Below are 27,961 nucleotides of genomic sequence, written 5' to 3' on the forward strand. Positions count from 1 at the left end.
CAGGTTCTTTCTGCTAAGGCTCCCTTTCTTTGCATCTAATTTTAGGAGGTTTACAGGAAAGAATTGTTCAAGTTCTGATGCAGTGGATTACTTGACACACATATTATGTGTCTGAAACTATGATTAGAGAAACAGGAGGGTTAACAAAATGTACCAGGCATCAAGCCTGAGGTGTGTGACCATGAGCTAGTCCACTCCTTGCCACAGCCATACCCACCACCTAGGTGGGTGGCATTTGGGAATTTGACCTTTTCAGCTGGGAGCTCTGCGGGTAAGCCCTGGACTGTGGGGGTGGTAGCAACTGTCTTAGTGCACTATCACTATGAATTTGCTCTGCTTCCCTAGATGCCTACACTGAAGATGACCTTATGCTCTACTGGAAGAATGGGAACGATTCCCTAAAAACAGATGAGAGGATATCACTGTCCCAGTTCCTGATTCAGGAGTTTCACACCACCACAAAGCTTGCCTTTTACAGCAGCACAGGTGGGCAGCCAGAGCACCTTCCAGAGCTGGGGGAAGAAAGGTGAAAACTGTCTCTCTTGCCCTTGGCCATGGAGGATTGTCCACTGGGGGTTCTCTCTGTATCCCATCAGACCTGCCACTCTTCGATACCAAGTTGGCTGTCCCTGCCACACACTTCCACCTAAATGGTCATGTAGTCTGGAAAGATAATCCCTCTTCAAGGTCATGCCAAGCCTTCACTTGAATTAAACTCTCTGATTGATAGGCTTTATTTTCTGAAATTGATCAGCCTGAGAGATGGTTTGACTTTGATAGCTGGTTCAGTAAGGAGTTTTTTTCTGTAAATTGCAATGATCTGCAGCCATTAACTGTGTTTTCAGAAAAGAAAAGTAGTCACTTTTCCCCTGGTGCAGCATCACCCTATCTGAAAGCAGTCTGGTGCTGGTGTGACTCCTCTTTTTCACTCCCTCTGTTTCACAGGGTGGTACAATCGCCTCTATATAAACTTCACGTTACGCCGACACATCTTCTTCTTCCTGCTCCAGACCTACTTCCCTGCCACTCTCATGGTCATGTTGTCCTGGGTGTCCTTCTGGATCGACCGCCGAGCAGTTCCTGCCAGAGTCCCGTTAGGTAAAAACAATCTTGTAGTCAACAGACCTCAGAGACAAAGGCTGCAACCACAGCCTTGACCATCCAGGTGAAATCCCTGGTGCCATGCACTGCCCCTGTGTTGCCTGGAGGCACAGAAATCAGCTGTGCCACACACGCGTGCCCCAGGGACAGGGCATGTGTCCCCCTGTGGCGCAGACTCTCCTTGTGCCAAGAGAATTGCTTTCCCTGTTTGCACAAGATGCACCTGGAACGAATCAGAGCAAACATCCCACTCTGCTTTTATTGCTCCAAACAGAGACAGGGCGCTTGTACAGCCAAGGTGTCAGCATCCTTCAGAGACTTCAGTGAACCAGAAGGTGAAAATCAGTATCAGCAGCCCTGACAAAATTTCAGTTAATATTGAGTTTTGCTAGAGGAGGGAGGGTGGAGGTAACACAGCTGAACTGTGCCATGCTGTTTAACTTTTTAAATGAGTTTGCACTGCAATGTGAGGGATTCAGCTTCCCTTTTTGCAGCATCTTTTTGAGGAATGAAGCCATATGTCACAGGAATCACCATAGGAGCAGATCTGTGATATGGACATAAATCTTCTAAAGTGGCTGCTTTGCCCTCAGCAAAGTGCTGTTTGTTTTTTTGCAGATTCTGAGCTCAGGCTTTCTTCCTCTTATTCCAGGCAACATTTCTCAGGATTTTATTTATTCTTAAAATCATATTGCTCAGTGGAGAGAATACAGAGAGACAAAATAGAGATGGCAATAGAGCAGTTTTTCAAGCCTGAATTTAGAAACAGCACTCATTGCCTCAAGACATCATTAAAAGAAGCATAAGGGTATGGGCCATGGCTTTTCAGAAGATGTAGGCACTGCCTTAGCAGTATTTTTGCCACCTGGATACTCCTGTGAATTCAGTCCTTTGTGCTTACATACATAATTTTACCTTCCAAAATAATCACTAAGGTGACATAATTAGTCCCTGAAATGAGAGGGCCATGGAGAGGCTCTCCCAGAGCCAGGGTAATGCTGAACTACAGGGGCTCCTGCTCTTGCTCTGTGCTCATTGTGCTTGCCCAGGGTGTAATGTGGGACAGCCCTGCCTTATGGGGCACCATTATTTCCTGATTTTGCTCCAGTGAAGGCACAGACCAAGTGTGAGAGTCAGCTGGGACTCTGTGACATCTCATGAAGCAGGACTTCTCAGGAGAAGTCCAGCATACAGAAAACACAGGGGAAACAAGTAAAAGCAGCAGCTTCACTTGTGTCCATGCCGTGGGGGGGTTAAACTAGAAGCTGAGATACTCAGAATCATGGAATCATAGAATATCTTGAGTTGGAAGGGATCCATAAGGATCATTGAGTTCAAATCCACGTACTTATACCCCTCCAGGGACTGTCCTGAACCTAGAATGGGGTGCAGCCAGCACAGGGTCAAAGTGCTGCTGCCTGGTCATGGGATGGAAGGCCGGTGGAGTGGTGAGGAGCCAGACTAGCAACACCCTGAGACCAGAATTAGAGCTGTGCTCACCAAATAGACAAGAAAACTGGACAAGATATATTTGTCCAGTTACACATCAGGGCTGCCTGGACCCTCCTCAATGACCCTCCTTCAGGCAATGAAACTTATTACCCAAAAGTGAAAAAAAATACTGCAAGGTAAATTCAGATGTTAGGAAATTGTAACAACTGCTGTATTTGTGATGAAGAGTCTGGCTTGAAAGCATCTTATGGTCTCTTCCACTGGTAAATTCCCAGGAATAACCACTGTGCTGACCATGTCCACGATCATCACTGGGGTGAATGCCTCCATGCCTCGTGTTTCCTACATCAAAGCCGTGGATATTTACCTGTGGGTCAGTTTTGTGTTTGTCTTCCTCTCGGTGCTGGAATACGCGGCTGTGAATTACCTGACAACGGTGCAAGAGCGGAAGGAGAGGAAACTGCGGGACAAGGTGAGGTTTTCTATCTCCAAGGTCATTTTATTGCCCCTGGGAAAGGTGTGGCAAAAGTCTGGAAACGTTCAAAGCTTTGCAACTGCAGCTCTCAGCTGCCGGGGGAAAATGCAGTGTGTGCAAAAAAACACCAGCAGGAGGCATTGCAGGTTATAAAGACTTTGCACACACAACCCACACCCAAGCTCACTGCTCTTTCTTTGGAGTCTGCGTGGGCTAACTTAGGTATAGTCCTCCACTGCCTGTATAGATGGGATGGGTTTAGGATTTTACCTTTAAATATTTTTTTAATACTGTAGATTAAAACCTGTGGATAGAATCAGTTGGATTCTGTGGTTTGGGTTTCAGATGACATGACAGATATCCCCCACTTTTGTCTGTGCACAGTCTAAACTTATACACAGGTCCCAATTTTCCCACTCTGCCCTTGTTATTCAAATTTAAACTAAAATTTCAGCTTAAGGGAGTTTCTCTCCTGCCCTGAATGAGGCAGGCTTCATTCTTTCTTGTGGTTTCCCTCTGTCATCCTCTGATTTTCTCAGCTACAAGGCACAGTTCCAACCTTATTTGCACCCTGATACCTGTGCCTAAACCAAAGAAACTTTTCCACAGACAGCCCTGTTCCCTCCCTGACTGTACCTGTGCCTCACAGACATGGAAGTGGAGATGGAAAAAGCTCCTGCCCAGCTCCATCATTTTGTTCTCCCTTTTGCATCCCAGCAGCCTGAATCCCCCAGGCCTTTCCCCACCTCCGTGGGATGGGAGGAGGAAAGGGATGTCTGTGAGTGTGTGGACATAGCTCAAACCCTTGCTGCCCCTGTCTGTGCCCACAGCCTGCCTGTGCCTGCAGCCTACCTCAGCCCCGGGCCATGATGGTGGACGGCAGCTACAACGACGGGGACGTGAACGAGCTGGGGCACTTCATGTCCGAGGATGGGGACAAGCAGGAGCGCATGATGGTGCAGCTGGCACTGGGCTCGGAGAGGGGCTCGGCCAGGAGGAAAAACCAGAGATACGTCAGCATGCGCATCGACACCCATGCCATCGACAAGTACTCCAGGATAATATTCCCTGGGGCATACATTCTATTTAATTTGATATACTGGTCCATTTTTTCATAAAGATTCGTAACTTTAGTCACAGAACATTGTGACATGAAATGAAAGTACAATCTCATAGGCGAAGAGAAAGAAAGTAGGGAATGGTTTTATTTGGAAGGAAGATTGAATTTTTCCAGGATTTTTTTTTTTTTTATTAGAGCAATTCACATGTGGCATAAATAATTGTGGAAGTTTCACATGTCAGTAAAATATAGGATACACAATCTAAAATTTTATACTTATTTAAAGATGTGCTATGTTCCTCCTTGTGCCTCACAGGCCACTGTAAACTATTTTAACAAGCGACTATAATTGCCAGTTGCTTATATATGGTGCATCCTCCATTTTGTGCCCCCAGAATCCTAATTCTCTGAGTACCTGAGTGCATGCATCTCTCAGCTCAGCAGACTGACCACATTCAATACCAATAATTACAAGAATATGCAAATACTTGCATGTTTGCAGGATGAGGTCAGAAATGGTAATTACAAACACAAAATATCCAGTACTGGGAAACACTTTGGCAAGGATATTGATGGCTACAACTTTCACAGCTTAATGCATGACTCAATAGCAGGACTGACAGGTCCACATAGCAATACTTTCCGACTTGTGCTTTGTCTTAATAGTATTTAAAACACGGGAATGTTTCCAAACTGTCTTGACTAAGAGTTTTAAAATACGACTTGTAATGTACATTTAACAAGGAATGAACAAAAGCCAGACTTCCTGTAATACTTAACCAGATCCTCTGGGAAACACAGGAGCTCTCCTTGGATCTGCTTATTTGGGTCACTGGTATCTTCGCTCTTGAGATTCCTGGGAATGGGTTTCTCTGCAGAATGATCCAGTGAAGACAATTTGTTGTCTATGAAAAAAACCCCCAAACTACTTCAGGAGAGGCCTATTTCCTTTGATATAGTCTGGGTATTGCCAGCCTGTATAAGCCTGAAAACCTGTTGCAGCCTGCAATGCCAGCAGTAGTTGTAACTCGCTTTCAGGAAAATCCAGATCCATCTGTTTGTAGTAAAAGCATAACAGAAAGGTGCTCAACAGCTGACAAAGCAGTAGTAAGGACTTTACAAGAGATACCATGCCAAAACCTTTGGAATAAAGTAAGAAAACAGCTTCCACCATAAGACAGCAGCTCCACTGCAGACACAGGTACAACTGACAGAATCTGCTTTCATGCTGCATGGCCCCCCAGCATCCTGCAGCCCACCATGCCCTCGGAGAAGGCTCAGCACCTTGCAAGGCAGAGCAAGGGGACACGGCTGCAGCTGGGGGCAGTTGGCACTGACTTAAGTCCCAACTCTCCAATACAGTGTCTGCAGAGCAGCCTGTCAGTGTGAATATACTCCATATGGAAAAGGCAGAATCTGTAATACAGAAGTGATAAAACAGTTCAGAAAAACAAGAATCAGTTGAATGGAATCAGGGGCCTTTACAACACCAGCAGCACCAAAGGTGTCTCAGAATTGTGATCATTCAGTTTTTCTGCTGCTACATGATATACACCTGTGTTCACAAAGCTAACTGAGGGTTTGCATTCACAGGACTTCAAACACCACATGCTTTTGCACATAATTGCAGAATTCATTACTGCCTGCACAGCAGATACTCTAGTGTTTTACAGGTGGAGCTGCTCTGAGCATCAGACCAAAGCAGTTGTGACTCCAAAAGGAGAGTGAATCTTCTTACATGACACCTGCCCTGGCCTGCCTGTTCTGTCACTCTACCATCAGGTGTGTGACACAGTCATTGCAGTTGTTTGAACACTGCTGGTTGTTGTTTTTATTTCTTATGTAAATAAATGTTACATAAACATACTCAGCATTTCTTACAACTGCTAAAATTGTGACCTGAAAAACTCCCTACACTCATCTCACACAGCCTACACTCCATAGGTAAGGCAGTAAAATCACAAAAGCTAAAAATTATCAAAACCACACCCACCCATAAGATAGTTCTGCTACTTATTTCTACAGAGATTTTTTTACATGCACATGTACTATCATACCTTGTTTTATCAAGTCCCCGTCATAGAATATTAGTCTCCTGTAAGTTTTTACAAGAGATTAAAAAAATGCCTTTTTTTTAACCTGTAAACATTTCAGTCAAATTAAAGTAGAAAGGTCACTCTGGTAAAAGCAGATAAAAGGTTGACTTCCAGGTTTGCCCACTCTACATTATTCTTTATTCCTTATTCTGATGACAACTTTCCCTGCAAATAGATTTCTTGGGCAAACTTGCACAGGAATGTATTTAGATTCTCAGTATTGCAAGAACCCATTTACTTCTACAACTTAAGAATAGCATGAACAAGAGTGCCAGATTTTATAGTAAGCTCTTCAGCTCCATAAGAAGCTTAATGTTCTGTAGTTTTCTGCAGTATGGTACATTCCTTTATAGACTCATTAATCTCATACTACATACATTATTTGGCATCTGATCAGTATATTAAAGGAGATTTTGAAGATACAAATGGGAGCTGGATTTTGAATTCACTGGCTTTCAGTGGGAACCTAGTTTCCAACTTCCCATGTGATTTTTCAAAATTTCCCTTCCAGCACAACCCCCTAAACTGATTCCCCAACCTCAGTGTTTGGATTTACACTATTAATTTACTTGTGTTTTATTTGGGAAACTCTAGTGCCTTTTCAGTCTTATATAAACGTGTATATACATGTACTCTATAACTACAGGATATGTCATATACAGTCAGTGTTTGCTATCAGCAACTGTACTCATTAAGCATATTTACATATGCACTTTTTTGGCTTTTAACCTTTCACTGTATAGGTTTTGTATCAATCATTAACACTCTGCTCCTTTCCACTTCTACAATAAATCAAAGAGGTTTGTTTGCTTTTGTTTATTTCTAGAAACACTGAAAATCACAATAAAACTTCACATTTGTACAGCATCATGTGTTTTCTACCTTCAAAAGCATGATCTCCATGAGTTTATACATGGAGAACTCAGGACCTGATCCAGATGAATACCAAATGCATCCTTAAATCTGGTTATGCAGGTAGGGCTGGAGAGTCCCAGAGTTTCACAGCAGGGCTCTGATAAGAAGCCTGGATGCAAACTCCAGATCACCATGATGATGACTCTCAGCTTTCCATCTCACACAGCAACTGAGCGTTACCATCCTCGCTCTCCTTGCTTTGGGTGATACTCTGCAGTTTCTCTGAGATGAACCCAAAGCCCAGCCAGGAATGAGGCTGTGTACAGAAGGCAGGTCTGTGTGTATTGTGGTTGGACACAGGGTCTGCCTGTGAGCACTTCTAGCTTTGGAGGCTGAAGCCTTTGGTAGTCTTTAAGGATCATGATAATTACTGATAGGGTGAAGCAGCAAGGAAGCAAAGTTCAGTCTGCAACTGAGGAGCTGCAGATACCCCATCCCTGGGAGTGTTCAAGGCCAGGTTGGAGTACGAAAAGAAATGGTATTATTCTAGGAGTGGTGAGAAGGCATGAAGAACTAGATGGTCTTTTAATCTCCCTTCCAACCCAAACCATTCAGTGATTCTCTGAAACTCTTGAGCTGTTATAACAATAGCCAGTGAATAACGACAGGCACAGCACCTCAAAGTTTCAGTGGCAAAAAGCCCCACTTGAAAGTTACAGCCCATTTTTATACAGTTTTCAAAGTAATTCTGTTTTATTCTAATTGGTTAGTAACATTCTTGCCACTCAATTCATTAGTTAGAAGGTGCTTGTGAGTGCTAAGACTCTCTTTACACAAGTGTTTACATATTTTCTTCACAGATTCTCATGGGATAGACTTTTTATTTCCCACAGGTGCAACCCATTTTTCTCACAAGGACAGACTGTTATGCAAAATGATTTTCATTCCTAGAATTCTTTCTCATGGGAACTGAACAGGCTAGTTGTTAATTCAGCTGAGGAAGGCCAGATTTTATAAGGCCTTCCTTTCTTTTATAAGGTTTTACCTGTATGCAGCATAAACAAGAGTACCATATTCTTACACTATCCTCATCTATGTGGACTTCATTAGGACTGAAGCATTGGGCTTCCGGCTTTATTTTTAAATAAGGACATTAGATGCAGTTGTAGCTTGAGAAAAATCCTCAGTGAGTTTGTCAGATACTTCTGGCTTCCATTAGTGCCTAGAGGAATCTAAACCAGCAGCAATCTTATCCAGCTTTGGCTTAGTATAGTCTGGGCATGAGCACTTATGCAGGATGCACTTTTGCTCCCTAGTAAGAACAAAATGTGGGTGGCAGCAGCAGTCAATGAAACAGTCTGATGGACAAAGGCTCTGTGGAGGGCTGCTACCTCAGGACAAGGAAATTGCAAACCTCAGGGGCAAAAAGGAAATAATGTGGACTGACTTTTTCTTTGTTATTTCAAAATTACTTATTCCTAAATATTTTGCTCTAAATAAAAGTCTGTTTTGAGGAATGCTGTTAGCAAGTTATGAGATCACTCAGTGAATACTAGAGAGACTTCAACAGCTAACGTGTCATGACTCTTCCTCAGAGGAACACAGTCCTGCTCCTTGTGACTGCAATGGGAGCAGGTACAGAGCATTCACAGTAGGGAGAAGCAATTACAGAAATAAGATTCACAAGAACATAAAACTGCATCCCATTTACAGTTTGAAGACTGCTGGGCTCTTCTGCACCAGGAACACAGCAGGTTGCAAGTTCTCGCCTTCCAATCTTTTCATAAAAAATAAACCCATCATATTTCATCTTTTATTTTTTGTTTTGCTTTGTATCTTTTACTCAGGTCCTAAGACAGACACTAAATAAGGAAATACAGTAGTTTGGTAGGCTGGCAGAGGCTTTAAGTTCTTTACAACATCTGGACATCATCACCTCATCCTTTCACAGCTGTCATTTGCCACCAGCAGTTCAGAATAATTTCAGGCATTACAGTCCATTACCCACAATTTTGATTCATTACTGAGAATACTATTCCTGATAAATATCCCAATACTCTTAAATTACAAACAGCTTGGGGAAGACTGCAGTTAGGGCAACTTAAGAAGCATGTTGGATATTTTCATATATGCGTGATTTCTGAGCATGACTGAAAATCAAAGTTTTATTCCCACAGGAACTAAAATTTTCCCACACATAGTATCACTATGATAGTAAAATTGCAAGATTAAATCCCAGACTGCTTTAGTTCAGGACCTCAAGAATGAACATTCTGAGACAAACCAGAATTAGCTCACATGGGGAATTGAGAAAGGAGGCTGAACGAGGATTCAGGGATTTGGAAAATGAAGCCAAGATCACCTGACCTAGTGTTGGTGATAATCCCACTTCAAACTGGAGCTACACCAGCTTTAGGCTAACAGAGACACTTCACAAGCTCACATTATTCTATCAATTCCAACACGTTTTAACAGTTAAAACAGCCATAGGATAATAAAGACTAACATTAAATATGGGGCATTTGGAAAGCATTAACCCTCACAAATGCAGACCAAAATGCAAAGCTTAAACCATCCTCAATCTTACATATTGGTAACAAACTAGGGGGGAAAAAGAAAAAAATCAAACATGCTACTCAAAATCATCCCAATAGTAAGCAAAGGACAAGCATTCCAATGTTAAGCAAAGGACAAGAAAATTCAATCACAATTAAATTCCTTTATTAATATCAACTCATCTTTAATCAGTACTTCAACTCCATTTTTATTCCAGCAATGATTACAACAAAATGAAGACATACTTTTAGTTCAGAGAAGTTTAATTAACTGATCTTGGATATGATGCAGCTAAGAAGTCTGAACAAAGAGAACTGAGGAGGCTTTAATGCACATCAGCTTGTAGGAAACATAACACAGCATGTGCTATCTATGTGGGATCCAAACACTCCATCTTAAAAACAGCAAAGCAAGGAGTTAAGCAGTTCTTGCAGGAGGAAATAAAAAGCCACATGTGCTAAGGAAATCAATGCACTAGCCTGTTAACCCAGTAGATCTTAATGAATTACAATTGTGTCTGAGAATGAGCAAGGCAGACTGTAAATTAAAAGTTAAAGACAAAGTTCCTCTAACAAACCTTAGAACAAATTTCAGATGGATTTAGTATTTAACTTACTATGCTGGACACATCTATAGCTCAAGTCCCACCTTCACCTGTTTCTTGCATCCATCTATGAAAACCCTTTGCTAATGAAAGCAAGGATACTGGTGTAAAATTAAAGTGAATATAGAAATAAATGAACTATAAATGCTGAACAGAATTTTAGAGTTTACCATTTAGAGACTGTTTAAAATATATATATATATATATATTTCTGAAAGTCAGTTATTCTGACTTCCTGAGGAACACAACAGCCTGCCTGCCTTCCTTTCTGAAGCTTACAGTAGTACCTGTGCTTAGGAAAACATTAATCAGGAAGTTGCTTTCTCACTCCATCTGTCCACTGACTTCTTTTTTGTGTACTCACAAAATCCTTTAACCAGTGAATCAAAAGACATCCTAACGTGTTTGGGTACACAAAACATCACCTAAATAAAACTGCAGTATCAATGTCCTTCAGAAGCAAAATAACAAAGATTAAATGGACTAACCATACAACACACAGAAAGGACAACTGGCAAGACTTTACAGATCTGCTGCTTAGGACACGGGAACAAACAGGTTAAAAAAGCCAGCAGTCCTCACTGCAAGCTCCTCTGAGATTACTAGAGGGACTTGCACACAACCATTTATTGCTTCATGGGACCACACTTGTAGCTTTGTCACAAAGATTTCCACTGGTTTAGATAAATTTGTACACCTCCTTCAGATCAGCAGTTAAGCTAATGCAACACCTTGTGTGGACACCTGTATTGCCTCAGAGCAGAATTTTTCTTGTAGTAGTTTAAATGTGTTGATTTAATCAAATAAACATTTAGCTGCTTTCCAATTTTGTGATCCATGACTTCTCCACAACACCTCCAAAATTTGCTAGGAGGAAAATCAACATGTTTGAGGACAATCAAGCTTTACAGATTGCACTCCTATACAAACAGTCCTCTTCATTGCTGGAAGCTACTATTATCAAAACCAAGTATCTTTCCAAACATAGCCCCTTCTCTCCAGTGAAACCAGCTCATTTTTTAAGTCTCCATCTTGTCCCAAGAAAAGTGACCAGAAATTTCATAAAAGCTTCACAGATCAGATTCAGCATATAATCACTGAATGAAAAGTGCTTATTTTAGAACAGAAAAATACCATACTTCCTCTATAAGGAATATTAGTATAGCACTACATAGAAAATCACTGACAAGGGATCTAAACACTATAATTTATTCAACACTGCAAATTAAAGAGAACGTATTTGAGATCTCTGTATGAAAATCATCACCCTAGTGAAGACAAACATTACAGCTAGATGAAATTTCACATTTTTGGAAAGCAATTATACTATTTACTTCTCCTGAAGTCCAAATAAAATCATAATTTCTTCAGCTATGTATTTATCCAGCCCCTATTGGGATTTAAATACAGCATCTCCATTAAGTCAGTGCTACTGAGAATGTTTTAATCAAGTTTAGTGTGATGCACATGCTCCTTCACCAACACCAGATTCTTTTTTAGGTTCTACTGGATTTGTTTGTTCCTCTTCTTTCAGCTTCACTTCTCTGAAGTCCTCCCTGACTTCTTCTAACAGACCTGGCTTGAAAATGACATCCAGTGCTGTCATTGCCAAAGCCTTTGCTGTGCGCAAGGCGTAGAACTGAGCAGTCTGTGACCCTGCAGAATAAAATGTAAGGGGAATTTCAGGTTAGGTTACCAATATTAAACCACTTGCTTGCTGCACAAGGGACATTTTATAAAGTAAAATTACAAGTTTCAGCTGCAAGAACATTTTCTTAAAAAATCTACTTGAAGTAAATGAAGTAAACCTATTTTCCCATGCCTCAAAACATTTTTTTATTTTGCAAGTATTAATTTTCTGCTACTGACATAAACAACTGAGACTGAGAACAGGAAAGTTGAGTGTTCACATTATGCTCTTCAGAAAATGTGGGGTTTTATAAGCTAGCACTGCTACATTTCCTGTATTTTAGGAGTAAAAATGACTCATGTTTAGAAATTCTTCCGAATATGTTGTTATAGATAATCCTTCTAATTTCTTTTTAATCTTTTAGTATGAGGAGTGGTTACCCTACCCATATACATATAACCTCAAACACAAACCAAGAAATTTTACATTTGTCAGCTTTTTCTGCAACTCTACAATTCATGTTGTCGCAGACATCTTTTTATGAAAATCCTTTCTCAGGATTTTTTCTTCCTGAGAAGCTGAGAGGCTCCAGGAACAAAATGTAAACAATGGTTAGTTATAGGCTGCTGTGGAATGCAACAGGTGCATCTGGGATTGGTCTCGTGTGGATGTTTGGATTTAGTGACCAGTCATGGCAGAGCTGGCTCTCTCTCTCTGTCTGAGCCAGCTGCCTTTGTTATCATTCATTCCATTCTGTTCTATTCTTAGCTTAGCTAGCCTTCTGAGATGAAACTTTTCCTTCTATTCTTTGGTATAGTCTTAATATATATCATAAAATAATAAATCAAGCCTTCTGAACATGGAGTCAACATTTTCGTCTCTTCCCTCACCCTGAAAACCCCTGTGACCACTGTCACATCATGTTAATTGTTTTCACTTCCACTCACCTGCAGCTTCTGTGTACTGCTCAGTATGATTCAATGCATCAGAGCCAATATAAAAATAAGGATGAATCCCAGGGACCACAAACGTAACATTTCCAAAGTCCGTGGAACCTAGAAGCAGCACAGAGATTTTCTTAACAAAAAAAGTGTTGGGCAGTTTTGAATGCTGTAAGAAAATGCATGATAGACATTCTCTTCAACCCATATCTAAAATGGAATATCCTTTGCCCCAAATACTAAAATAAGTATAAATTATTTAATTTATTTAATTATTATATAAATTATAAATAAAATAAAATTTCTAATGAGCCATTATCCATACAAATATATCCTGTCACCAACATGATTTTCCCTAACTAGCCATCTTCAGGTGCTGCTCTCCAGTGCACTTCTGATCAATGACCAGTTACTGGACTGCAAGGAAGATGTATCAGCATGTTCTTATTCCTTTTACTGCTCATTTTTATCATGCATCTCCTGACAGTAAGCTGTTAATTCAGAAACAGGAAAGCTGCAAACCTGGGGAGTGTCAGGCATTTCAGCTATTTCCTGTCACAGACATCTTTTTATGAGAAAATCCTTTCTTAGGATTTTTTCTTCCTGAGAACCTGAGAGGCTCCATGAACAAAATGTAAACAGTGGTTATCTGCTGCTGTGGAATGCAACAGGTGCATCTGGGATTGGTCTCGTGTGGATGTTCGGATTTAGTGACCAGTCACGGCAGAGCTGGCTCTCTCTCTCTGTCTGAGCCAGCTGCCTTTGTTATCATTCATTCCATTCTGTTCTATTTTTAGCTTAGCTAGCCTTCTGAGATGAAACTTTTCCTTCTATTCTTTAGTATAGTTCTAATGTAATATATATCATAAAATAATAAATCAAGCCTTCTGAAATATGGAGTCAGATCTACGTCTCTTCCCTCATCCTGAAAACCCCTGTGACCACTGTCACAATTTCAGAACTAGGCCAAACAATTCCTGCTTCTCACCAATATGCAAATAGTCAGCATTCTGTAGGAGACTAAAGTAGAAACTATTTATCTTTAAACAAAACCAGATCGAGGGTAACTGTTTTTACCCCATGTGTTTTGATTATTCTCAGTTATGGAAATCTCAACAGCACAAGCACCCTTGAAATAAAATCAGAACTAAACTCCAGATAAAATTCTAGGGCTTTGTAGACAAACACCTGATAACAATGTTGCAGATTTCAATGATGATTCTTTCATGCCTATCACTTTCAGGATGTTATCTAGCACCTATCTCACAGCCTTATCTACTGAATGGTATCATCCCAAAGTAGAAGATTCTTCACAGTAAATCATCCAAGAGTCTACAATTACATCCCAAGTGGTTTTGGTTTTATTCTTGTTTTATTTTTTTTCCCCAAACAAGCAACCCACTCATTTGTTAAAATGACATTTCAAAGCTGGAGAAATCAATGTACCACTTATTGTGAAATCCAGGTACCAGAAGAACCATTGTTTTTTATCAGGGAAAAATAGGGATGACCCACTAAGATCCCAATTAACTTTTTTGGGGCCAGAGATGGAAGAATTTGTTTCTTTAGCAATGGCGTATGAAATTTAACACATTGAGTAGTCTCTATATTTGTGATACTTTATGAAAAGAAAATATTGCTAGTGCCTTAAGATTTAGTAATTAAACAATGGAAAAACACAGACTTTACTTGGAAGCCTATGGTTATTGAAAGTGAGTCCACAGAGCCTACATTATGAGGACAAGAGTTTGCTTACAGATAAGGGAAACAGCAAAGCTTGTTCAAAAGCATCTCTTCCCATAAATTCAGGATGCATTTGAAGAAAATCCAACTCTTGGCACAGCAATAAGTCATTTTAATTTCCAGTAGTCTGCACTACTGATTCCCTCTTTGGTCAATCTGGACAGACAAACCAGAAGTTCTGCACACTCCAGACTAAACCAAGGGTTCCAGACCTGCCTTACTAAGTCCCAATACAAACTGCTGCAAAGACTATGCTGCACTTTTCCCTACTTCCACTTAGCAAATGAAACATTAGAAATTCCACTGCATCATAGCTCTCAGTCATGTCATTCATCCTAAATTGACATCCATATTCAATGTGCTACAGGACATGTTATTTTTGCTGAGTAGAAGACATTTAAATTGGGTATTTACTAGCAACATGGAGAGGCAAAATCCAGGCAGCTTTTAATAAAAATCTAACAGCTAAATCTTCCCCTCTATCAGACAAAATGTTACACCCTTTATGGGAATAACATAGAGGTATGTTTAGAACATCAGGTGTTCTAGTAATTTCCATAAAAATGCCTGAAATTGTGTGCTTGCTAGACACGTATCGATTGGGATTCTTTCTGGAAGCATAAGTAATTGCAGTTACCAATGCAATGTACATAATCCAGTGCTACCTTCAACAGAGAGATACTGGAGTTCCAGCCTCTCAAAAATATATCCTGAAGCCTCTTCAAGTCACTGCATATTTAATAGAGTCAGTATTACCATAAACACGAACAGAGGGGAAAACACAGAAGATTCCAGGAAATAATTATATACAGTCCCAAGGTTCAAAAGTGGAATTCTCAAATATACTAGACCTTCTTAAGATCTTCTTTATCAGTTTAGCACACAGGAAGCCAATGAACACCATGAATACTACATTTTGAATAGATTAAGTTATCATAGGTGTGGGTGCCTCAACTAAGCCATGTGTAACTAAGCCATCTGCTTTAGGAGGTTATGGATAAATTTCCTGTAGTAAAGTCCTGCGAACAGTAGGAGGAGAAACAGGTCCTGGCACCTGGTCCAAGCCAGCTCAGTCTCACATGATGTCACACCCCCTGGCTGTGTGCCCAGCAAGCAGAGCCTGTGATCTGAGGTGCTCAGGGAAGCCCTGGTGACGCTTATCTGCCTAGGGAGATACCTGGGAGCAGAGCCACACTAATGCCCATGCAGAGGTGGCAGCGAGTGCGCTCAGCTCTGAACGACTGTTCTGCTGCACAGACATGGAGAAGCAACTGAGCTATCTTCCTCCCCTTTCAACAGAAGAAACTGACATCCTAAAAGAAAACATTGAAAACCACATGAAAACTAAACAGAAATAGAGGTCTTGAAAAAGATGACACAAAATACAAAACCCACCCCCAGAAAAGGGTAGCATACAAAGTTTCACTCCTATGGCTCTGGAGACTGTGCTTTGTTATCTCTCCTGAATTCCCACTGCAAAAATTCAGAGGAGAAGCTGTGGAAAGAAAATTCAGCAAACCCTACTACAGTGTGAGATAAAAAAGCAATTGCTGAAGCACATTTTGACATTTGACACGCAGTTCAAGGACAGGACAGCCATACAGGGAGTTTTGGTTTAAGCAAGTTAATGGTTAACATTGAGCATATCATATAACTTACATATGAAAGCCCTATTGCAGCTGAGTGTCTGTGAAAAGTTCACTTCAAGATCTCTGAACAAAAGCAAAATCACTGATATACATGATCATCAATGGTTTGAAGGAACCAACTAGCAGAGTTCCAGAAAGGTGCACTACAGTGAACATTTTAAGGTTCCTCAGCCTCCTTCTTTGGCTAAACAAGCAAAGCAGTAAATCTTATTTGTATTACACTGAAGAAAGTAGGAAGAAATCTGTCTTAAGTTATAATTTGTTTTTAAACACAAGACAATGAACCACTGTTTAATTTGAAAGGGAAGTAAGAAACACAAAAATCCCATCACCATTAAATACCAAGAATTTCATTAGATACAATGTCTCCCCTACCCACAAAAAGAAATTTGGAGAGCTACTCCTAAACACCAAATCTGTCCAAACTCCAAAGATAATCTGCATTTAATAAGGAGATGACAAGTACCACAATCAAATTAATTAAAATAACTTTTTACTGAGAACAGTATCTTCCTTCTAAGAGAAAAACCTTTAGCATGAATGGAGTAAAAATGTTCATAAATACAGTTAAAATCAGTAGTGAAGGCTCAAAGTATGAGCAGCAGTTGAGACTTGAACAGAGCTCCTGTAGGAAGATTCTGAAGAAGAAAGTGTTAAGGATAACAAGAAACCCACTTAAGCATTCAAGAATTCCCATTGCTGTTACAGCTCAGAGACTAAAAAAGTTAAATTGTTTAAGACATAGTCAAGACCCAAAAGTGAACACCTACTTGAAGAGCACCCTTTGGAAAATTAATTTGTTGAACTCATGAACTAAAATTAGGGGCAGGTAATTACTTGTTAATGAGAAGATTAAATTAGAGTTAGTGAGATACTTAAAACTTCAAGTTATAAACCTCTTCAAAAATTCCCTCTAAAATAATTGCTAGATTCTAGTATATTTGTTTATATGTAAGCTTGGAAAATATTATTAAACAAGATTCCTAAAAACAAAGTCTCATCCCCATTTATAGCAGACCAGGATTCTGTATTTTAAAGCCACAGAATGAGAGACAATTCATTACACATCCTCGTGTTCTCAGAAAGACAGCCCTTAGCTTTCCATCCCTTCCCCCAACCAAATTGCTTATTACTTTGAATATTTTCAGAACTATTATAACAAGGTGTTTACTGCTTTTCTTGCCTGTTCTTAGCTTCTACAACAAATACAGAAACACAGGCCAGAGATATAAACCTTCTACGGTTTGTAATTTGGCTTTTTCTTCTGTGTTTAACTTAGCTCTAATTTGTTATTTTATACACTTGAAGCTTGATCAACCTAAGCTTAAGATACAATGAAAAATGCAGCTGGAGTTACCTGACAAACCATTCAAGATAGCATCTTCTGATATAAAATCTATTCCAAGCTTCTTTCCATTCTCCTTGTAAATTTTCTGTAGGCTCTTATTTGGAAGCACATTGTAGTAATCATTTTCACCACCTTTTATTTCCACCTAGACAAAAACCCCAAATCACTGTAAGTTTTTCTCCAGTGTAAGCCAGCTCAATGTAAACAATCTGAAGGCCAAAAAAACCCCCTACATATCCAGACTTCAAGCCCAAGGCAAAACAGACGTAAGCGCTAAGTTTATTTCAAAAATACAACATTCTGCCAAATATTACCCTCCATCAAAACACAGCTGATGTTCTGTTCAGTTTGCACTAGAAAGCCAAATTCCAGAAGAAAGGATTCCAAAATTTTCTCCAAAAACAGGCAACAAATATTTCCTGTAACAGTGTCTAATGATTTTGCCTGCAGGTAGTACTAAACTACACAGAAGTAACCATAGGCTTTTATCAAAGTGCACGTTACCTTTTTTCAGAATGTTTCCAATAACTACAGCCCCATTCATGATATGGCTTCATACAGGTAAGAAATTTGAAAACAAATTGAAAAAAAAAAAATCTATCAATGTCAAATTTCAAAAGAGGTCTTAACTTTCATTCTGCATAAAGTGCACTTTCCGAACCTCTTTTCTAGATATAGTGAAGGGGACACGGCACGGTAGGAAAACAACATCTAATGTCTCAAGAAGACTATAAAAGTGGCATTCACATACCCCATATCTATTTGTTTTGATGATCACAAACATTCTTTTTACAGCTGAATTAGTCATAAGCTTGTAATTAACAGAGCCAAGTAGAACCATCTATCTTAGCAACATAAAAAAGGTAATCATATTGTTTGAACCAGCTAGATGAGACACACTTCCATCTACTAAAAGCAAAACAAATGAGAATGATAATTGAAAAATCACTCAGTTGCTACATGAGCCTGCTGTTTAATGGGGCAGTGGACCTAATGACCAAGAATATGGGAAAAAAACAGACAGAAGACCCAATACCTGTTTTGCTTGTTTCTACAGGTGAGGTTTGCCATCAAGCCTCCCAGGTCTCTGAGCCTAGCAGCACTATCTGTAGGATAGAAGCATCACCCACAGCAAAACAAAAAGAAATTACAGGACACTTAAAGAAATTGAATGTACATGGGATCAGGCAGGATGCACCCAAGAATGCAGAGTAAGAGAAGCAGAAATGCAGTCTGGGAGCAATTATTTTTTTAGTGTTACTGAAACAGAGGGATGTTCCATCTCACTGAACAACACCTAAAGGTCACATCCTCTTGAAGGGCCAGAAAGAGGTCCTTGAAAACTACACACTCCTCAGACCATCCTAGCCTCAAGTTTCCAGAGGGATTACAGAGCAAATAAATCCTCCTAGAACTCATGCCCGGGCTCAAGAATCACAAGGTGATTGTGAACATCCACCACACAAGATGGAAATCATTTAAGAGCAGATAGTGCATGACCAAGCCTAGCTTTGCATGACAACATGACTGGCTCAGATGACACAAGACATGCAAGCTCCAAGTGCTCTATAATCAGCAGCACAAAATACCACATTGCTGCCTGTTACTTGTAGCACTCATCTGCAACTGAGACTGGTGCCATTAATATTTTAGTATTTTTATTACTGATGGAGACAAACCTTGTGACACCACAGCGGGTGCTGTGCTCGTTTGGTTTCTCCTCAAATCAAGACTGGAGTGAGGCCAGAGGAAGGCCACCAAGATGATGAGGTGGAGAACACAATGTACAAGGACAGGCTGAAAGAACCTGATCTGCTGAGCCTTCACAGAACAGAAGGTTAGTGGGGCATCTTACTGCTGTCTAGAGTTACCAGATGGGAAGGGTACAGGGAAGGCAGAACCAGACTTCTCAGATGTCAAAGTGATGCAACAAGAAGCAGCAAAGGAAATCCTGTTGGATACAACAGAATCACAGAGGGTTGATGTGGAAAAGTACCTATGGAGGTCATCTCGTCCAGTTCCCCTGTTCAATCAGGGTCACCTAGAGCTGGTTTCCCAGAGCCGTACTGAGGCAGCTTTTGAGTATCTCCAAAGATGGAAACACAGCAACCTCTGCAGGAAACCTGTGTCAGTGCTCAAGTCATTGCAGCATAAACATTAGGAAAACCCTTGCTCACCACGAGCTGTGTAGAGCACTTTTTGAGAGAGGTGGTAGAATTTCATCCTTGGAAGTATTCAAAAGTTCACATGGCACTCAACAACCTGCTCTAACTGGTCTGTCTTGCTCTGAATGGAGAATCAGACCAGATGACCTCCAGAGGTCTCTCCCAACACATATTCCTCTAGGATTCTGTGGCATTCTATTTATAAACTGAAGCTTTCTTTCAGGACACAAAGCAACAGAACAGCAAAAAGTGTAACAGTAATTTAGATTTACTTCAGTTAAACACTATGCAGACAAATAAAGTAAACACTGATTTCCTGTTCTGGTCTGTCTAACAGAAACACATGACAATGAATATGTTCTTACCTTGCATCCTGTGGCCACTGCTGCAGATTTGAAGCAGTTTTCAACCTTCTCTGTCAGAACAGAAAGCTCTTTCCTTGAAGGAGCACGCAAGTAAAACTCTAGTTCAGTGTAAGAAGGAATGATGTTAGGTTTCACACCACCATTTTTTATTACACCTGCAGAAAGGGAAAAGTTGTGTTTTCAGTATTAAATATAATTGTTTGATCTTCAGCCCTGTCATTAAATTCCCCAGTCAAGAACTAAAAATATATAAACAAAAACAACAAAACGTCAGCTGAACATGAAATACAAAGAATGTAAAAAATGCAGTATGTGGACAAAGTTTCTTCATCATGTCAGATTACATGCGGAACATGTCCATGTCTTTCAGCACAATTTCACAGCATTCTTTGGTTAGACATCTGTTTTACATCCCAGAGTCAAGCCAAACTAGCATTTCTAATTAATTCCCTAAAATTCAATGCATTGGAGTCATAAAGCAATCTGTCTGCCAACAGGGAAAAAAACTGCTCTAAGGGATAACTTGGATTCCAACTTTCAAATGTTTCCTCAATTAGAATGTTTCCAACTTATTTTGTGATCTTGAAGAAAATCTGAACAAGTTTCTCAGCAATCCTGGAAAATGTATGTATTGCAGTGCACAGAAAGTTAATTTAGATTGCTCATTTTAATTCTTCAGAAATATTGGAATGTATAATACATGTAGCTTTAGTCACAAGTGCAGTTTGAGCTCAAAGTGCTCCCTCGAGGGAATGTGTGACCAACTACATCTTTTACCATTATGGCATCAAAGGCATTTCCATAAAATACAGTAATATTTAGATATTTTGACAAGAACACATCACAAATCCCAGTTTCACATTAGATGTAACTGCACGAACAGCTAGTTGTTTCCAACAGGGTGTTTCCCTGGCCTTCTACCCTCAATTTCTTTTATGTGGAATTAGATTTGTTTTCTGTAGAACCTGAGAAACTTCTACCTTAAATAGAAATATTGCAGAAATTACTGATGTGTATCACTGAGGCCTGAAGACACAGCACTAATTTGTTGTAAACAGACAACAAAATATTTCTTTTGGTGCAGAAAACCCATTAAGATTATGAACTTCGCCTCCAGTCTCAAATACAGTCCAAATAAAAAACAGTGTTGAATTAATCCAGTATCAGTATTTGTCCATAACAAGAGGAACAGCTCAGATGAGAGGGACAGACATCACAGGAAAGGAAGCAGTAAGTATTCATGCAAATTTGCATGACACATACCCACAGAAGCTTTCTCAGAACAATCAGCTTCATGAGTAAACAGTTTTCACTTGTCTTGTCCAGCACAATTGTAAGTGGGACTGGAGAGAGTCTGAATAGGTCTACAGTTAAATTTCAATACAACTGCAATATGGACTGGACAGCAGACATGAATTACAAGTAGGCTGCCTGCACACTGTTGTAGCACCCAATTTGCCCTTCTGGATGGAAATTTTTTTTACAACCTGTTTAATACAACTTCTTGAACAGGAAAAAAAAAATCTACATTCCCATTTTTGAGGGGGCAACATATACTGCACTCATAAGCAGGGAAGAAAGATTGTATCAAAATCTCAGATGAACTCACGACAACCATATTTCAGTACATGAAACATTGGTTAGAAATTCTAGACTTTAGGCAATGGAAATTATTTCAGTTTTTGTAAGTGGGGTAACACTACTATTTTTAAGATCACGTAATTCAGCCACTGATCATACAGAAAGTCTACAACATGAGGTCTTCTACACAATGTTGTAAAGAAAGCATTCCTAAAATTCAATCTCACTCTGGTTGCTTGTCCTTTCCCAGAAGTAATTTAAATACTTCCACTTTGAAAAACCAGGTTTATGGCAGCAGTTGTATCAACGCAGTAATTTCAGTTTTGCTACTGTTCAGGAAGCATTACCTTAGAAGGCCATACAGTTTAGGTACTTAGATTTTTTGCCAACATTACCCGTGTAACCTTTAGAAACTACAAAGAAAGTAGTATTTAGGGGTTCAGGCTTAGATTCAACAGAAAACTTAGGCATCTTCAGCCTTAAACCTGCAACACATGGGTTGCAGACACCAAAACTCTTAATTACATGCCTTGTTTTCTACAGAGAAATAGGATAGAGAGGCTGTGCCTGCTGTCTGAAATTCATTTGGGCATGCTGCACAGCAGAATTGCAAATAGCTTCATCTACAGTCAAAAGGATTAGGACTCCATCCAGATATCCTGGACAGAAATGCACACTTGTAGTATATACAGCATAAGCAGCCAAGAAACATAATGATCAGCTCAGAACATCTGGAAGGATTTTTAGCTCATAACAAATATTTCAAATAAACAGCTCTACATTCAGAAGTCCTGTAGAATTGGCAAAGTTTCTTAATTTCAACTTGGCAAAAGTTGTGCTGGGTGCAATAAGGAACCCTTATAGCTATAGGGCAGCTTCACCTCACCTTTTGAGCCTTTCTCACTGTACACGTAGAAATGCACAATGGTGAAGGAGGACAAATCAAGCTTAATGGTTAACACGTCTTTCTGCAAAATGGCCTTTCTAATCCAAAACCTACAAGATATTAAATATAAGAATACTGGGAACATCTAGTTGATTGGGCTACTAACCAGGACTATGATCTTCTGCCATCACTTGTTTTTTGTACTTCACCAAATAAATTTCATTCCAGACCACTAGACCCTTAAAATAAATGCCATCTAATTAATGGAATGTCTACTCAAAAAGTGATGCAGTAATACTTAACTTTTTGGAAGTATTTCATCTTATATACCTTTGCAAATCCACACATATTAAGGAATTCAAGGCCATGTACCAAAATAAACTTTACGCTTTTTTCTTTCTTTTTTTTCTGAACTGCAGCTTCAAGACTTAAAATTGATCTAACCTTTACCTAGGCATTGGAGTCCCCTTTCAAATCTGACCTCTCAGACTATTTTGAGCAGTTAGTTCTGGACACTGACATGATTGTAAAAATTGCAGACACACCATTTAAATGAAATGGTGCTGTTTCATAATATTTGAAGTGACTAAACTAATTTAGTGCTTTAGTACAAAACTTTGGAATGTGTGATATTCTATGTTAGTACTTCAGCAGCCTAACTTGCTGGATATTAGTTTTAAGAAAGATCTCACCATGAACTCTCCAGGTTGGTTTCATCTGCTGTCTTAAAACAGACAGATTGTTGTAGGCAAGAACAGCAGCATCTAATGCATTAACTCCTTCCCAAGGATAAGCAGCAGCATGAGAAGCTTTTCCATAGTATTTCACAGTCACACTAGGAAATAAAAAGCATTGCTTATTTGTTTCTCATTCACTGAAAAAAAAATCTTTGAAATGAAAAACGTCCTTTTTTTCCCACAAATATAAGTTATTTAAATTTTGGTCAGCATAACACCAAACAATTTACCTGGCACTAGACTGTTGCATAGATAAACTATCTTTGAGTGCAAAAAAAACCAGTGAAAGACTTCTAGAAAACCAGCAAAATGGAATGATACCAAGAGCCAGTCAGGCAAGGGAGTTACTGGTAACATCATTATATAGCCTTTTCCTGAAGAGTACACATTTCACATGTTAATAAAATTTCTCCACTGCTTTTTTTATACTGCCTGACTTCTGAGACTTAAAGTTAAAAACACTCTTCTCAGAGGATAACAAACCCTTTTCTCTGATTCAAAATTGGAAGTTGAGTGTCCTAATTCTTGTCAAATAAACTGTGTACAGCACGTAAGATAGCAAAAGCACGTAAGACCACATATAACCCCTGTCTAAATAGCAAAAGTGAAGTTTTATGAGTATGGAAAAGCACAGCCTATTGTAAAATACACATTATTATGCTACAGCAAGGATGTTCTCTTGCACCCTTCTAAAAAGGTGGTAGAAAGGCTTGCAACAAGGAGGAAATCTAATCCAAAGGCAACCCTCAACTTCACAGAAGTTGTTAAAATATTGCACCTTAACATATCCAGTAAAAATTAATGCTAATATTAGCCTTACAAAATAACTTAGTATTTTAGACTGTTTAGGAGAACTGTTTACAAAAGAGGAAAACATTAAATACTGACATCTCATATAAGGTCTCACTATTTACAAAACACACAAAACAATCTGTACTCCATATCCACTCCTTTATAGAAAAAACTCAATCTTCAAGGGTTCCTCCCACCCCAAGACACACAATCTGTCTCTTATCCAGCCATCACCAGCCTAACTTGCTTGTCCCTCTGTCTTGCACAAATGCCAACTTAACCAGTTATCCTGAAGTGACCCCTTGTGCTCAGAACCATGCCACAGCTGCAAGTTAACACCAGCACTTAAATTCTGGAAGGAAAAGAGGGACACAATGCAGTGTACTGTTGCAACAGGAAACATCTCTTACTACTCCTGCAATCCAAATTAGGCTTGCCTTCTACTATCCCCACTGATCTTCCAAGACAATCACAGAACCCATTCTCTAGACTAGGAGTTTTATTCAACATTTATTATCATTAAGAAATGTAAGAAACTTGTCCATTAATATCCCAAGTATTAGACTGCAACCCCTCAAATCAACTCACAAAGATCCCTGGACATTCTCAAAAAAATAGAAACAAGACAAAGTACAGCAAAAAAGTCACGCTGCAGTATTCTCTTCGAGAAGGAACATGTGTTTCTTATTAAAAAAAAGTTCTTTCAGCATTCCTTTACTTGTACTCCTTTTGCTACACAAATGTCACAGACACTCAGAAAAACCCAACAGATTTTGCAGAATAGTAACACCCTAAGCCAGTTTAAGAATACCAGCAGAAGAATGTGGATCCTGTTTGTCCAATAATAAATAGGCTGATTAAGTGAAGGGTAATTGAGTAAGAATCAGCAAACTTTGGCATGTATCCAGTTATCCCAATATGTTAATCTTATTTCAGGCACAAGCCAGTTTTCAGAATTGCAGACACAGAAATACTAGCAACTTAGTAATCACCAGTCCTTAAACTCCCTGCAAACAACCAAAGACCAATTAAAATTAGAAAAGCTGTCTTTCTACCTTTGAAACCTCATAATTACATAAAATATGACAAAGTCAGTATTTCAAGCTTTTGGAGGTAATAAGTTGTTTCACTCAGCACTTCCAATTCCATGCCTCGTCCATGTTCAAAAGTTTAAAGGCTATCTAGGACTGGCATCCTATTGCAGACCCTGACCTCTGAAGAGAGATTTCCTAATCTTACTGTATCAAACTCAAAAGGTTATTGCAAGCAGAAAGACAAAATTATCATTGAAAACTACATCTTGAAGATTATAATATAGTCTTAAGGTAAAGCAAAGGCAAGTTGGGCTAAGTCTTGAAGGAGGGTACAACAACCAGTTAAGACTCTTTAGAAACACGAGGAAGGAAAGTAGGAGAGAACTGGCCAGGTGATGAAAACTAACCCTGTTTTACCATGTAACTTGGCATTTACCAAAGCAAATTATCCACTGGAAACAACCCTGGTAAAAGCAAAATGGTCAGTAAAATCAAGCATATCAGAGCTAGACAATAGCACAACCAATCTGAAAACAGTTCCCAGTACAAGTCATAAATGACTGGAAAATTACTTATTTAAATAATTCAGAATTTAGTCTGAAACAGTCAAATGTAATACTTGTAAAAGCTTTTGCACTGGAGGGAGTTTACTAGTGGAGTCTCTGCAAGGTAAGACCCTCTGGGATCAGGAATCACATAATAGAAGAATGTAACATAAAACATAGGAAAAAACCTGCTGGCAGACTACTGCTGGGACACTGTGGAAACAGACATTTACAACACCAAAGGAAGAACAGCACGGCCTTGCAGACTGGCAGAGCAAGAAAAGAATGAAGCTCCAAAGCACTTTTTAAAAATCATGTACTTAAAAGACCAAGCATTTGCCTAGGAGTTGATTGCTTGAAAATGACTGAAGAGGAAGTCTCAAACATGCCACCTGTCTCCAAAATTTTAAGGAAACACTATGGTCCCTGCAGCAGCTGAGTAAGATCTAAGGCAATGTACCTTGTGTAGAGTGTACAATTTTGGGGATGCACATCCAGCAAGGTGTACTTTAAGGCCAGTCAAGTGACTCAAAGCACAAGTGAGCCAGTGCTGTCTCTGAATATCAGGGCCAGTCAGAAGAAGACAAGGTGTAATTTTCAGAATTATGTGGCTGACAGAAAAGGCAGCTGTGTGAGGGTAGGACTGTTGTCCATCCTTATACTGGGGGCAAACACGAAGGAAAGACAGGTACTACTATGGATCAAAACCAAAAAGTTGATGTGAGAGTTAATACACACAACATGGCTCTAACTAAATTTAGTGTGGAAGTTACTACAGATCCAAACTTCAGTCAGGCTTAGCTGGCCAGTTATTTTCAAAAGGAGGAAGGCAAACCTGAAACACCTTCCAAACTGATTAAAAATCCATAGAGGACCACATGACTGGCATCCAGGAAAGCATAAAACAATGACCCTTGAGACCCTGCAGTTGTATCTTTAAATTCTGCTTCAACAGACGGCATCATCACAAGAATGCTTAAAAGAAACGCCTAGAAACATCACAACAAAAGATGAATTTTTGGGATACATGGAAGATTATCTCAGATCAGTCAGGGATTTGAGCACTGAGCTCAAATTTAGGCTGAACACAGCTCTTTAAAAGAATGGCTCCGGGTGCCATTCCCTAACACTAACCTGGCTCCTTAGATGAGAGCAAACACTTTCGTCTGATGGGCACCTGCAAGGCTCCGGGTTCAGCCACTGCTAAAGCAGGTCCCCTTCTCAGGAAGGGGACAAAAAGCTAATAACAAACCATCTCTTTCCACCTGAACCCACCCACTCACTCATGCTCGGCCACGTCGGGCAGGTAAGCAGCGTTTTCTTGCGACGGGTGCGCCATGAAAACCACATCCAGGCCATCGAACGCTCCAGCCTTGATGAGGTCTATTTTGCCTCCTCCTTGCTCTTCCGCGGGGGTCCCCAGCACCGTAATCTGCAGCACAAACGCACGGAGAGAGTCAGGGGCTGTCAGGGAGCGCCCACCACCGCTCCCCCGGGAGGGCTCGCACCTGCACGGCCACGGGCTCCGCCAGGCTCTCCAGGGCGGCCTTGAGCGCCAGCGCGGCGGCGGCTCCCACCTCGGCGATGAGGTTGTGGCCGCAGGCGTGCCCCAGCCCGGGCAGCGCGTCGTACTCGCAGAGGAAGGCGAGGCGGAGCGGGTCCTGCGGGGCCGCCGTGCCCCAGTCGGCGCGGAAAGCGGTGCCCAGCTTGTAGCGCGGCTGCACGGCCCAGGCGGCGCCGGGCAGGTCCCCGCCGGAGAAGAAGCGGGTCAGGGCATCGTGCGCCTGGTGCTCCGCGTACGCCAGCTCGGGACGGCTCCAGATGTCGCGGCTCAGCGCGCCCAGACGCGCAGCGTTCAGATCCACACTCTCGCACGCCCGCTGCTTCAGCGCCTCCAGCGCGGCGGCGGGGCCGCTCTCCGCCGGCTCTTGCGGCTTCATGAGGCCTCGGGAGCACGGATCCCCAGCTGACCCGAACGAGCCACCCGCACCTGCCCTCCGGCGCGGCACCTGCGCTGTTCCCCCTTTTATAGCCTCTTTTCGCCGCGAGGCACGGTGGGAAGTGTAGTTCCTAATCACGGCCTGACCTACAGGCGGCGCCCAGCCGGAACTCCCCGCCCCAGCGTGCCTGGCGCGGCCCTCAGCCAGCCGGCGGAGTTTCGGGGGTCCGCCCGCAGCCCCTGCCGGCTGCGCTGCCGGGGCTGCTCGCTGCCTCCCTCACCCGCGGGATCGCGGGGGCAATCGGAAGGGTAAAGGTAGGAAACTCACAGGTTGAAGTAAAGACAGTACCATAGGGAAAGCAAAAGCCGCGCACCCAAGCAAAGCAAGGAATGAATTCCCTGCTTCC

General features: G+C 40.7%; 2 protein-coding genes across 4 annotated transcripts in view; one reads left to right on the plus strand and one right to left on the minus strand.

Moving 5' to 3' along the window:
• LOC136554088 (gamma-aminobutyric acid receptor subunit rho-1) overlaps positions 1–7,051 on the plus strand; it is a 46,947-nt gene extending 39,896 nt beyond the window's left edge. For both annotated transcript variants that reach the window (XM_066545888.1, XM_066545887.1), the window contains exons 7-10: positions 346–486; positions 946–1,098; positions 2,829–3,025; positions 3,859–7,051. In XM_066545888.1, coding sequence (XP_066401985.1) covers positions 346–486; positions 946–1,098; positions 2,829–3,025; positions 3,859–4,146 — 779 coding nt within the window. In that variant the 3' untranslated portion in view covers positions 4,147–7,051. The remainder of the gene's footprint in view (positions 1–345; positions 487–945; positions 1,099–2,828; positions 3,026–3,858) is intronic.
• A 2,687-nt stretch (positions 7,052–9,738) lies between these two features.
• On the minus strand, positions 9,739–27,604 carry PM20D2 (peptidase M20 domain containing 2). Of its 2 annotated transcripts, none has more exons than XM_066547330.1 (7): positions 27,124–27,604; positions 26,899–27,047; positions 23,200–23,342; positions 20,041–20,195; positions 17,520–17,655; positions 12,777–12,884; positions 9,739–11,855 (listed from the first exon to the last, which is right to left on the minus strand). In XM_066547330.1, the coding sequence occupies exons 1-7, from the start codon at positions 27,553–27,555 to the stop codon at positions 11,653–11,655; spliced, it is 1,326 nt and encodes a 441-aa protein (XP_066403427.1). In that variant the 5' UTR covers positions 27,556–27,604; the 3' UTR covers positions 9,739–11,652. The 2 variants fall into 2 exon arrangements, 1 of the variants encoding a protein (XP_066403427.1); XR_010783403.1 differs by lacking the exon at positions 9,739–11,855 and adding an exon at positions 15,691–15,826 and having other exon boundaries at positions 12,779–12,884.
• Positions 27,605–27,961: the final 357 nt, after the last annotated feature.

Source organism: Molothrus aeneus, chromosome 3 (assembly GCF_037042795.1).
Source record: "Molothrus aeneus isolate 106 chromosome 3, BPBGC_Maene_1.0, whole genome shotgun sequence".
NCBI lineage: Eukaryota > Metazoa > Chordata > Aves > Passeriformes > Icteridae > Molothrus > Molothrus aeneus.